Source organism: Chanodichthys erythropterus, chromosome 1 (genome assembly GCF_024489055.1).
Source record: "Chanodichthys erythropterus isolate Z2021 chromosome 1, ASM2448905v1, whole genome shotgun sequence".
Lineage (NCBI taxonomy): Eukaryota > Metazoa > Chordata > Actinopteri > Cypriniformes > Xenocyprididae > Chanodichthys > Chanodichthys erythropterus.
The window spans coordinates 27735573-27747962 of NC_090221.1; the positions used below are offsets into that span (position 1 = coordinate 27735573).

Here is a 12390-nt window from a genome sequence, read left to right on the forward strand (position 1 = left end):
GAAGTGATAGTTCTACCATATTTGTAACAGGGAGTCAGTTTTGCAGCCTTGGCTAAATGTAGTTTACACGAGAATAGATAATAATCTGAGATGTCATCACTCTGCTATCAATATAATATTTGTTACAGGGAGTCACTTTTGCAGCCTTGGCTAAATGTAGTTTACACGAGAATAGATAATAATCTGAGATGTCATCACTCTGCTATCAATATAGATTCCATGTGACAATATTAGATCTAAAGTATGATTACGACAATGAGTGGGTCCTGACATGTGTTGTCTAACTAGATTTGAGAATTAGGACTTTATCCACAACCAGTACTAACTCCGATAGAAAATCAGCAAATTCTTTGATAAAGTATGTATGGTGTCCTGGTGACCTGTATACAGTAGCCAGCACAAATGTCAAACAGGATTTAACACTACATAACATTACATAAAGCATCATCACTTTGAAGGAATAATATTTGAAACTAGACTTAGACTTAAGTAATACTGAAGATAGTACTATAAATTACAGCAACACCTCCTCCTTTGCGTTTCAGACGAGGCTCATGTTTATAACAGTAATCTTGCGGGGTTGATTCATTTAAAGTAATGTAATCGTTTGGTTTTAGCCAGGTTTCTGTCAAACACAGCACATCTAGGTTATTATCTGTGATCATTTCATTTACAATAAGTGGGATCTAATATATTAGGGATCTAATATTCAGCAACCCAAGCTTTATCATTTGTTCATCTGTATTATATCTGTTTTGTATTTTGTTGAACATCAATTAAATTGTTACCCTTAAATGGGTTTGGGAGTTTTTTTGTATTTACTAATTTGGGGAACAGATAGTCTCTAAGTGAAAGAGCCTGTGTTGAGATTTATCTGACTTCTGTAATGTGAGACAGCTAGCAGACACCTCTTTAATATTCATTTTAGTGATCTCCGACTGGTGAAGTCGGACATCATTAGTGCTGACGTGAATAATAATCTTAGAGTATTTATGATTAGCATTAGCCAGAACTTTTAAATTTGCTTTGATGCCAGGCACTCTGGCTCCCAGCAAACATGTGACTATTGGGGCTGGTCTCTATTTTCATGTTGCGTGTAATAGAATCACCAATAACTAGGGCACTTTCAATAGAATTCTCAGTGGGTGCATCACTGAGATGGGGAGAACCTGTTTGATGTTCTAATCAGAACAGAACAGCTGTGTTTTGCCCCATGACTATGCCGTCTCACAGGCTCTACTGCCGGAACCGAACAATGTACAGGGTTCGCTAAGCTAGTCGCATCCAAAACAGTATCTAGAGCCTTTCCATTCTAACTATCCTTGATTAAAATTTGGATGTGTGTCTTTAATTCTGAAATCTTTTCCATTGGCCTTACTTTTTCCCTGCATTTATGACATGTGAATCCATCTTTGCTGACAGAGAAGGCTATACTAAAAATGTGACAAGCAGTGCAAGTGACAATAACACGAGACGACGACATGACTCAAGTGTTTGTTAAATGATTCCGGCTTACCACAGTTGTTTGATGAACTTGTAGAAAAATGAGCACGTGAGAGAAAGGACGGTAGGCAGAGATGACAAGTCAACAGATTAGCGAAATCCTAACATGTTATGCTATCAATTGCGATTTAGATTAAAAGATTAAAAGCTAGCAGATTAATGTGATGGGTAATATTAGACAATATATATATAGTGATGAGTAAGTTATATTTAGCAATATAAACAACAAGAGATGATAGTAAATAGAGATTCAAAACAAAGCTATACGGAGTTACAAACACAAACCACTCAGCAGCGAGGCAGACAGCAGGCCGAATGAAAAAGGGGAAAGGAAGACTGCATTCAAAGGATCCTTGAAATGACCATTGATGGAGCTTACTATATAAATATGCGGCCTTACTAGGATGCAGCCTTACGATTAAGAAGCACTCATTGTCTCACACTGGTTAAACACCCTCTGGCTCCGCCTGCTACAGTAGCCACACCCCAAACTCACGCTATAGGATGAGCTGGAAAGAGACTGACAGATTTGAGCAGACCACTATCAATGTTTTGATGGTGTTGGGGGACCTCAATGCTTATACTTGGGAGATAAACCCATGAATGACATATAGTATAGTAGTCAAACTGTGTAAAGAGAATGTATTTTAACATAATTTACCATTTAAGGTATACAATGTAACTTTTTTTGTTCCAAATTTACTATGGTAAGCATATAAGTGGTTATACTTTAGACCTGTCGGGATGGTTTTCGCTGGAAAATTGTATGCATGCTGTTGAAAAAAACAGCATATGCTAGTAAGGTAGGTTTTGAAGCTGCTGGTTTGAGCTGGTTTATGCTGGTTCTATGCTGGTCAAGTGCTGGTCCTAAGCTTGTCCAGGACCAGCATAGGACCAGCATGGACCAGCATAGGACCAGCACTTGACCAGCGTAGAACGAACATGGACCAGCATAGCTTCTATGGTTTCTCATTGATTTGATTATCATGTGCACCTGTCATTCATTTCATTGATTGATTTGTTTGTATTTAAGCGCTGTGTTTTCTTCAGATCAGTGTCTCTTCTTGTCGCTTGTACATTGTTGTTCTGTTTATGGTTTTCAAGTGTTTTGTTTTGAGTTTTTGTTAATAAAATTGGACCCACTTTATATTAAGTGGCCTTAACTACTATGTACTTACATTTAAATTAATCATTTAATACAATGTACTTATTGTGTACATACATATTATTACATTGTACTTATATTTTAAAAACACCTGCATGTAATTACATCTGTAATTAATTTCTGTAATTAGATTTATAATTACACTGTTGACCCATCCCTTACACCTTAACCCTACCATTAAACCTACCCATACCAGCAAAGCTTTCCCTAACCTTACCCATATCCCACCCCAAAAGCTGCAAAAGTGTTTTGCAATTCAATATGAACCCAATAAGTACATTGTATTTATTTTTTGATGTTAGTACATAGTAGTTAAGGCCACTTAATATAAAGTGGGACCATAAAATCATTACCAGCATGAGCATTAGGTCCTGCTTATCTCATTCCCATCTCATTCGTGACACATCATGCTAAATCTCCAACCTCTGCGGAATCACCTGTTTTAAACAAACGCTGAACAGATGAGCATCTGCTGGCAAAAAGAGAACACGACAGAGCTCGTAAAAAAAAAAAAAAAAAAAAAAAACAGAATCAACATTGGCTTGGCTTCTTGGCGATGGTGAGAACTGAGGGATGTGAAATGTTGTAAAAGCCACATGGAGATGGCAATTTTATTACTCAACATGTGAGTAAGGTATTTTATTGAACAGATAAATTGCCATATGTAGCTCTCTAACAGAGTTCTTTGCAAAGCATTATCTATTGTGAAGGCTCATTTAATTATGGTTGTTGTAGCGCTGTGCTGGAATTTATTATCAAGGAAATACCATGTCTATTAATGGGTAAAGCTACAGTAACGTCTTCAGCTAGTCAGCTTGAGATTGTTTCCATCTAAACTGGTTATATCTCTCAAGCCTAGTAGTGAATGTTTTATGAGCAGTAGGATAATCTCTCTCCGCACAGTTACACAGAGCCAAAGCACAACCAAAACAATGTTCTTCCACAACATGCATACAGTTTTGTTTTTTAACCGCTAGAGGGCCAGTTTAATTTTAAGAGTTAAACAGCTTGTACTTGTCACTAGAAAAAAATGAAATGTTAAACATGAAAGTATTATATTCAGTCATTTAAGACAATTATCCTTCCATAGAACCTTTTGGCATGAAGGGTTCTTTAAAATTGAGAAAACTGAGCCAAGAACCCTAGCGTTTTATATAGAACCCCACTGAACATTCTGAGAGTGGGGACTTGATTTTATCCATCTGGAATGTTATCAGCAAATGAGTAAGCATTCCAAACAAGTATGGAGCCAGATCTGAGTGTGAGCTGAAATGCTACAATGATGGCTAAACAGATTAACATTAACCACCAGTTTGCACTAAGATGTTTCAGGTGGAGCAAGTCATTACATTTTGATGAAAGATTTTGGAATAATTCCTGAATACATGAATACATGTTGACCTGTGCCCTAAATTGCTTTCTGTTTTCTGAACGTGAAAACTATTTCAACAATGCCTATGCTATAGCATGATTGCTCTATAAAAGCAACATGACATTTCATATGAATAGCACCTGATTATAATATGCAGCAGTTCCATAGACCTGCTTTTTGCAAAGCCCTGAACAGCGGGAAACTAAAAGCAGAGCATTTTCTTGTTTTTAAAGAAAAGCCAAAAATGACTGTGATGTCGAAGCACATTACATTAGGTTTGGTCATGTCCCCAAAACCCCCAGCTGAGTTCAAGCAGGATTTGAGGAAGGCCATTCTAGTTAAGGCACTTGTAGATGCTGAGAGCCTCTTATCTCCTTTCAGACAACATAAGAGCTCGCCCGGGCTAAGACGACTAAGCACAACCCAAATAACGCACTCAACCGGTCCCAGAATGTCAGAAAATCGCATCTGCTAATGCTCAAATTTACCAAGGATATGTGATATAAATTTGAATCTGCATGTAATTTGTCTTGCGCTATATATTCCAGAGTAACTTTTTTTTTCAGAAACAGGATTCATGCTGTGGTGAGGACATTAATGGGAACAGCTTGAACAGACGTAAAGCAGGATGTGTTATTTGTGCTGCTCGCACAAAAGCTGAGAGGGGGGCCTTGTCAGGCTTTTACGTGCCCAGAGACGCCACAATGGAAAACCTGCAGATTCCATTTGTGAAAAACAAGTGAGTGTACGAGTGAGAATGTTCAGACCAAATGGCGCTCAACCATAAGGACAGTTCAGTTCATCTAACGAAGCGCTGTGCATTTAAGAAAGAGCTATAGGAAAGAAGAAGCTATAATGAACTCCTAATGACTGACTAGAAAATATGGCCTACAATTATAATATCTACATTATAGTGCAGTGTAATTTCCAAGAACCCTTGTCAATATTTGCATGCATGTAATGCTATGAAGATATGCTTATCATTTCACTGTTGTCTTTATAACATTATTATGTTTTCACTCAATGAAGGGCAGTTTTTTTTTTTTTTTTCTCTTTCATGGAGCGCATCTTTCCTCTGTAAACATATGGATTCCAGCAGGTCGCTTTGATTAAACACAGAACATCTGCTGTAATATTATGCAGAACTGCACCTACGCACGGCATCAGCCTCCCAATCACAGCTCGTGTAATCATATCATATTAGCACAATCAGTCATTAACTGAAATGATATAAATTCATCAACTCTAATAAATTGTCTCAAAGACATTCGAGATTAAAATACAATTATTTGTAATTGTTTTTATTGTGCTCTGAGTCAATGAGAAACAAAGAGGTCAAGATGATGAAAATTAAAAAAAAAAAATAACCTAGATATAAATAAAAATCTCACAGGTATAACAATCAGATATAAAAGTTTTTTTCTTACATTTTGAATACTTGAGTCTAGAAATCTTTATTTTATTTTTTAAATATAAAATCACAATTGTATTGTAATTGTAAAAGACACTTGTATAAATAATAAATTATAATCAAATGAATTAAATGCATAATGACAATAACTTTTTTCCTTATTAAATGTTACTAAAAGAGATTTCACACTTAACCTCTTCCCTGACTGCTTTACTGGTGTATCAGTGTTATTTAGTTTCATTAATATTTTGAATGTTTTTGAATTAGTTTTATTTTTTAGTAATTTCCTTGTGTGCTTATCTTAAGACAGAATGCTACTTAAAAAGTCCCATATTACCAATAACATTATCCTAGTACACTGTTGGAAAACATCAAGGATGCATGAAAAATGAATCTGAATCACTATTGTGTCCTATAAAAAAAGGGGGGGGGGGGGGGGGAAGAAAAACAAAAAATACTTCCAAATCTGGTATGACACAGCTTCTTAAATATCAGAACTATGAAAACCACTATGCTAAAGATGATCAACATGCAGTGTCCTACTTTACCGACACTCATCCTTAAAACACTGTAAAACGAAATTGCATCGCTATTTATTTTTAAATGAAATCATAAAAGAATATGCCAAACAAGCTCCACCCCAAGAAGTCCAGCCTTTTAATACATTTTTTCTTCACTGTTATTTTGTTTCATTTTTAGTCATTTTTTTTTTAGCTTTTGTCATTTTATGAACAATATATCTTAAGACAGAATATTAATTATAAAGTCCCATATTACCAATAACATCATGCTAATACACTGTTGGCAAACTGGGACATCGTCAAGGATGCATAAAAATGAACCTGATAAATATTACAGGAAAATCCAAATCACTACTGTGTCCTATAAAAATAAAAAAAAAATAAAAAAAAAGTATTATATAACCTTAAAATAAAACAAGCTCCACCCCAAGAAGTAGGAAGAACAAGATTTTCTTCATTACAATCTCAGGCTATCACCAGCTTGACACTTTAAACAAAAAAAAAATAAAAATAAATTCAGTTTCTATTATGATAAAAGGATTATTAGAGGTGGATTCAATTTGTTTTATGTATGAAATTAATGTTAATGTATCTTTCCAGACAAAACATGAATCACATCGTTGACCCATTTACTCCCCTTATTCATCTCAAACTCACAAATAAATGAATGTAACTGAGTGAAAATTACTGGCTGTAGAAATGTTACATCTTTTAACATACACCTTTATACATTCATGGTCTAAATATTCATCTCATCAAATAATGACAGCTTTTGAATGATTTCCACAGACATCCTGTGGCCTGAAATACATGAAGTCTTGAACAATCCAATGAATCCAATTTGACAATTAGAAGTTTTATAGCCAAGTATGATTAGCTGAAAGAAATGAGTCTCAGACACTCAGTAAAGTCAGTTTATTTAATACAAGTTGTTAAATGTACATTCATACTCAGATTTGGTATAATTTAATGTTGGTTACATTTGAGACAACAAAGGTGGCAATGTTCACAGAAAAACTACAAAATGGTCCAAATCTAACATACTTCAACAGACAAAATATCTATTTGATGATATGTGCGCTCTATACAGTGTGCTTCTCAGCACCTTGGGCCAAAAATATTGCATTAGTAATATGTACATACCCAAAATAAAAACAAGAGTTCCAGATGATGCATACAAATCTTTTAAAACGGGTTCGGATCATCTTGATAGCTTGTGAAAATGAAGGCATGACATAGCAAAAAATCACAAAAAGGAAGGACACCCCCCTCAGTTTAGGATTAAATAACAAGAGTCCAGTCACCAGCAGTGGACATCTACCAGGTCATTTTGAAAGCTGGCAGGTGTTTGCTGAAGCAGGTTTGGGCATGAGCTCAGCACGAGCAGTTCCCACAGCCCTTCACACTGTTCATGATCTCCTCCTGCAGTTTCTTGCGTTCCTCCTCTTTCTGTGACATGCGCTCGACTGCAGGCTCAGGCTTGTTTCCGTCAGACAAAATTTTGCTGTTTTGTGTGTTCCACAGGTCGGCGTACAGACTGCCCTGTGTGTTCAAAAGAGTCTGATGGTTGCCACGTTCTGCCACCTTCCCCTGTGTCACATGGATGAGAGCAGAAAAAAGAGAGATGGGTGAGAAAGGCTGGTGAGGAGGGAAATGTGCGGCATGTGCTCTCGATTAATAAAATAACTGAGTCGTCACTCAGTTTGTAAAAACAAGCTCGACTGGTTGTGACATACAAGGAATGCGATGGAGGGGAAGATTTTCAGCTAATTATGACTTATGTCTTTTCCTCATATAAAGCTACTTGGAACAGCATCTTCAGAGACACAGTTCTGGTTACGTGTTTCTGATGAAACTCCTGTGTGTGTAGTTTGTTTTACAGAGTCACGTCTCTTTCTGGTATCCTTGTGAGCAGTGTTCAAGGATTAGTTCACTTCAAAGGTGCCGTAGAACGTCTTTTTAAAAGATGTAATATAAGAATAAGGTGTCCCCTGAATGTGTCTGTGAAGTTTGAGCTCAAAATACCCCATAGATTTTTTTTTAAATTCATTTTTTTTAATTGCCTATTTTTGGGCAACATTTAATATGCGCTGATTCAGGCTGCGGCCCCTTTAAATCTCGTGCTCCCCTCCCCCGGAGCTCACGCTTGCCTTAACCAGCATAAACACACAGCTTCACACAGCTAATATAACCCTCAAAATGGATCTTTACAAAGTGTTCGTCATGAAGCATGTCTAATCGCATAAGTATGGTATTTATTTGGATGTTTAGATTTGATTTTGAATGAGTTTGACAGTATGCTCCGTGGCTAAAGCTAACATTACACACTGTTGGAGAGATTTGTAAAGAATGAAGTTGTGTTTATGAATTATACAAACTGCAAGTGTTTAAAAAATGAAAATAACGACAGTCTTGTCTCGATGAATACAGTACGATGGTAACTTTAACCACATTTAACAATACATTAGCAACATGCTAATGAAACATTTAGAAAGGCAATTTACAAATATCACTAAAAATGTCATGTTATCATGGATCATGCCAGTTATTGCTCCATCTGCCATTTTTCGCTATTGTCCTTGCTTGCTTACCTAGTCTGATGATTCAGCTGTGCACAGATCTAGACGTTACTACTGGCTGCCCTTGTCTAATGCCTTGAACATGAGCTGGCATATGCAAAAATTGGGGTCATACATATTAATGATCCCGACTGTTACGTAACAGTCTTTTGTCTTTTAAACAAATGAGATTTATATAAGGAGGAGGAAACAACGGTGTTTGAGATTCACTGTCATTTCCATGTACTGAACTCTTGTTATTTAACTATGCCAAGATAAATTCAATTTTTAATTCTAGGGCACCTTTAAAATAAAAATTAACCCAAACTTTCCATCATAAAAGTACTACACATGGCTCTGGGGGTTAATAAAGACCTTCTGAAGTGAAGCGATGCATTTGTGTAAGAAAAATATCCATATTTAACAAGTTATAAAGTAAAATATCTAGCTTCCGCCAGACTGCCTTCCGTATTCAACTTACAAAGAAAGTGTAATGCCTCTCGCAATTCAAAACGATTACACTATTCGATAACGATTACACTTTCCGTAAGTTGAATACAGAAGGTGATCTGGTGGAAGCTAGATATTTCACTTTATAACTTGTTAAATATGGATATTTTTCTTACACAAATGCATCGCTTCACTTCAGAAGGCCTTTATGGATGCACTTTATTGAGCTTCATACTCATTGATCCTGTTCTATTATGAAGTTTGGATGCATCAGAATATTTATTAATATAACTCCGACTGTGTTCATCAGAAAGAAGAAAGTCATATACACCTAGGATGGCTTGAGGGTGAGTAAAGCTTGGGATAATTCTCATTTTAAAGTAAACTAATCCTTTAAAGTCGACATGAAACGGAAGTTTTGGTTGTCGTTTCTTCTCTACTGTGACGTCTATCCGAGTGAAACGGCATTTGAAATGAGAGAGAAGGATGTGATTTTGTCCTTTGGGAATTGATTGGAACATTAGAGTTGGGCGTTGCTAACAAAATGGAGGCAGATCTAAATGCCATTTTGCAGTAAATTGTGGGGGATTTCTCTCCATCGTACTCACCGCCAGCACCCTCACATTAAGAACTTTATTTATTGAGGATGATGGGGACAATCAATGGCACTAAATAATGAGAGCACGTGAGAAAGAGAGAGAGAGAGAGAGAGAGAGAGAGAGAGAGAGAGAGAGAGAGAGAGAGATTAAGTCGTTCATGAAATTTTTTTTTTGCCATGTCCGAAGAGTAACATTGTCATTATATCCTAATACCCTTTCAATGTTTATGGGTACTGACTGGCATCAGTGCTGGTTAATGCACTGATGTCTATAAAGTAAAGCATCAGCTTAAGCGTTCCCCCGTTTACCAAGCAACAGCATTTATCCCTCACATCACTGACGTCACTGGATCTGTGGCAGTTCCATATAGCTCCGCCCTCGAGTCTTTGCATGTGACAGGAAGAGACGATGAGTCGATTTGAGGCGGAGGGGAGGTTAACGTTTTTGATTAAAGATTATGAGAGCAGAGCACATAATTTTTAAAAAAAATAATGAAGTGCACAGATAAATTATGTGTAATAAATACAACAATATTCCATACAAAAATAAGAATTATCCATTTTGATTTTATGGTGACTTTAAAGCATCTGTGGCGTTTCCATGTTTTCTACAATGAATTCTATGTTTAAAATGTAAATAATAAAATACATAATTACAGTTTGAAGCAGAAATATTTAAAAACCTACTGTACTTTTTGCCTTTAAATTTTGCTTGTAAATGTCTACACATATACCTATATTGAGGAAAAAAGATTTTCCATTGTGCCCCTAAAATTGTTTATGTGCTTCATTTAAAATAAAAAAATAAAAATAAAAAAATAAAAAATAAAAATAGCACGTGCTTCTTGGGGAAAAAGGTTCAAGCTTCAAGCCAATATAAGAACATGTACCACAAAATAATGGCAAGACATTTTTGTTTTGAGTCTGCATGTAAAAAGCAATGTACAACAGTGTAGGCAAGATTCCCGAACAAATTATTTTTGAGGCGATTCTTTTAATGAATAATTCAAAAAGAGGAGTTTGAATTGTATTTCACTGAACTGAAACCACCAGAGCCTTTGACGAATCAACATCTGACTCACTCACTGAATTTAATTTCTTTTCATTCTGTTATTTTATTTTATCCCATTTCATCACTATAAATGAACATTTCGTTTTTACAACTGGAGAGTTAAGTCTGATAATCGGCAGATGCCGTACATACAGCTTAACTAGTTCTGAACCCAGAACATTCATTTACTTTCAATGAGACTTGTTGAGACCCTGGAAGGTTAACAATATTTATCTATTTTCCACCAGGGTCGTTGTGTGAAAACAGCACCGATGCACAGCAATGTTCTGATAAACACACAAAAGGAAAAAACCTTGAGCGTTTATGCAGGCTTTGCCTTAGGACTGTTTCAGGGGGCCAGAGGGTGTTTCTCAGCATTTAATGCTTTGTTTCTTTTATTGATGCCTTGATATTCACCAGTATAATGCTGCCTGCAGACAGAAAGCCTGTGCAGCTGCATCCAAATTGGAAGAACTGGGCAAAACAAGAGATTTAGGGCCATGAAGGGGCACTGACGGAGAGAGAGCGTGTGTATGTTTGAGAAAGGTCTAAGGAGAGCTTAGACACAGAGCAGGGAAGCAGCAGTGTGGGCGTACATGCAGCACTGGCTCTTAAAAGACTGCCAGCAACAAAGCAAAGTATGAAATTAGCTTGCACAATGACAAGTGAATGTGTCTCCGGGCTGTTTGCTAGTTACTTGCATCAATTACGATGCCACTTTTGCCAAGCAAGACTCAAAAACTGATGGTATTTTTAGGAGCCGTGTCGTTTACAGCGTGGATGCAGTGCAATTACAACCCATTTTAGATACTGCTGGGTGAACGCAACGTTTCAAAACAATATTTGCTTCTGTTCGGTGGACCTATGAACGTGAGGTTCTTTTAAAGTGCTTTTTCCGGCAGCCGACTTTTTTTTCTTCTTTTTTTTTCAGCTGCAGCTGCATCATGTGCTCCACCCCCCACCAGCATCCACATTGAAAAGGTCTCCACACATGGGAGACAAACAAAGGTGTCGCTGAGCATTGGGCAAAAGGTATTTCCACTGTTAATGAGCTAAAAACCTAACGGCACAGCCCCCGCACACAGCTGAAGACGCTGTGAGACTGCTCTTTATAGTTATGAGTGTACAACGTTGGCCCAGCTTCAGAAGTGTGCATCAACTTGTATTCTTCTGCTACACACTAAGCAGAGGAATGTTACTTTGAAAAGGGATGCTAAAAGTGCTTGCACTTGGGTACATACCAGTCTTTCTACACTAAAGGCCTGTTCAGACCAAGGATGATAACGATAAAGATTATAGTTTTAAAAACTGTTCTAATTTTTTTTTTTTTTAAATGGCCACACCACAATGACACAAGTTGGAAATCACTTTGAGAACGATTTTTTTCCAGCTGACAAACAATAAAAACATTGACAGCCAATCACAATCCATCCTGTTTAAAGAGCTCGAGCATTTAAAGCAGCAGACGACAAAACTGCATCAAGTATTATTTATAATAAACAGAACGATATTGTGCATTGGTGTGGATGCTAATATAGGTATTGTTATAGTTGTCTTTACAGTTATTGTTCTTGGTGTGAAATGCACTGAATGTGATTTTACGGAGTTGGCTAGTGAATCTCGTCTGCTACAGTCTAAAAGCTGTAAATGCAAGCAGTCATAATTTTTTACTTTTACTGGACTCTAAAAATGAAATCCCATCAACAAAAGTGCACGGTTGCAAGTTAAAAATTATAATTTGTTGATTTCATTAAACCTTTT

At 36.6% G+C, this 12390-nt stretch overlaps 1 protein-coding gene across 1 annotated transcript in view; it reads right to left on the reverse strand.

Annotated features, from left to right (window-relative positions):
• Positions 1–6681: 6681 nt before the first annotated feature.
• abcb7 (ATP-binding cassette, sub-family B (MDR/TAP), member 7) overlaps positions 6682–12390 on the reverse strand; it is a 54869-nt gene continuing 49160 nt past the window's right edge. The window contains exon 16 of the mRNA XM_067404995.1: positions 6682–7562. Coding sequence (XP_067261096.1) covers positions 7347–7562 — 216 coding nt within the window. The 3' untranslated portion in view covers positions 6682–7346. The remainder of the gene's footprint in view (positions 7563–12390) is intronic.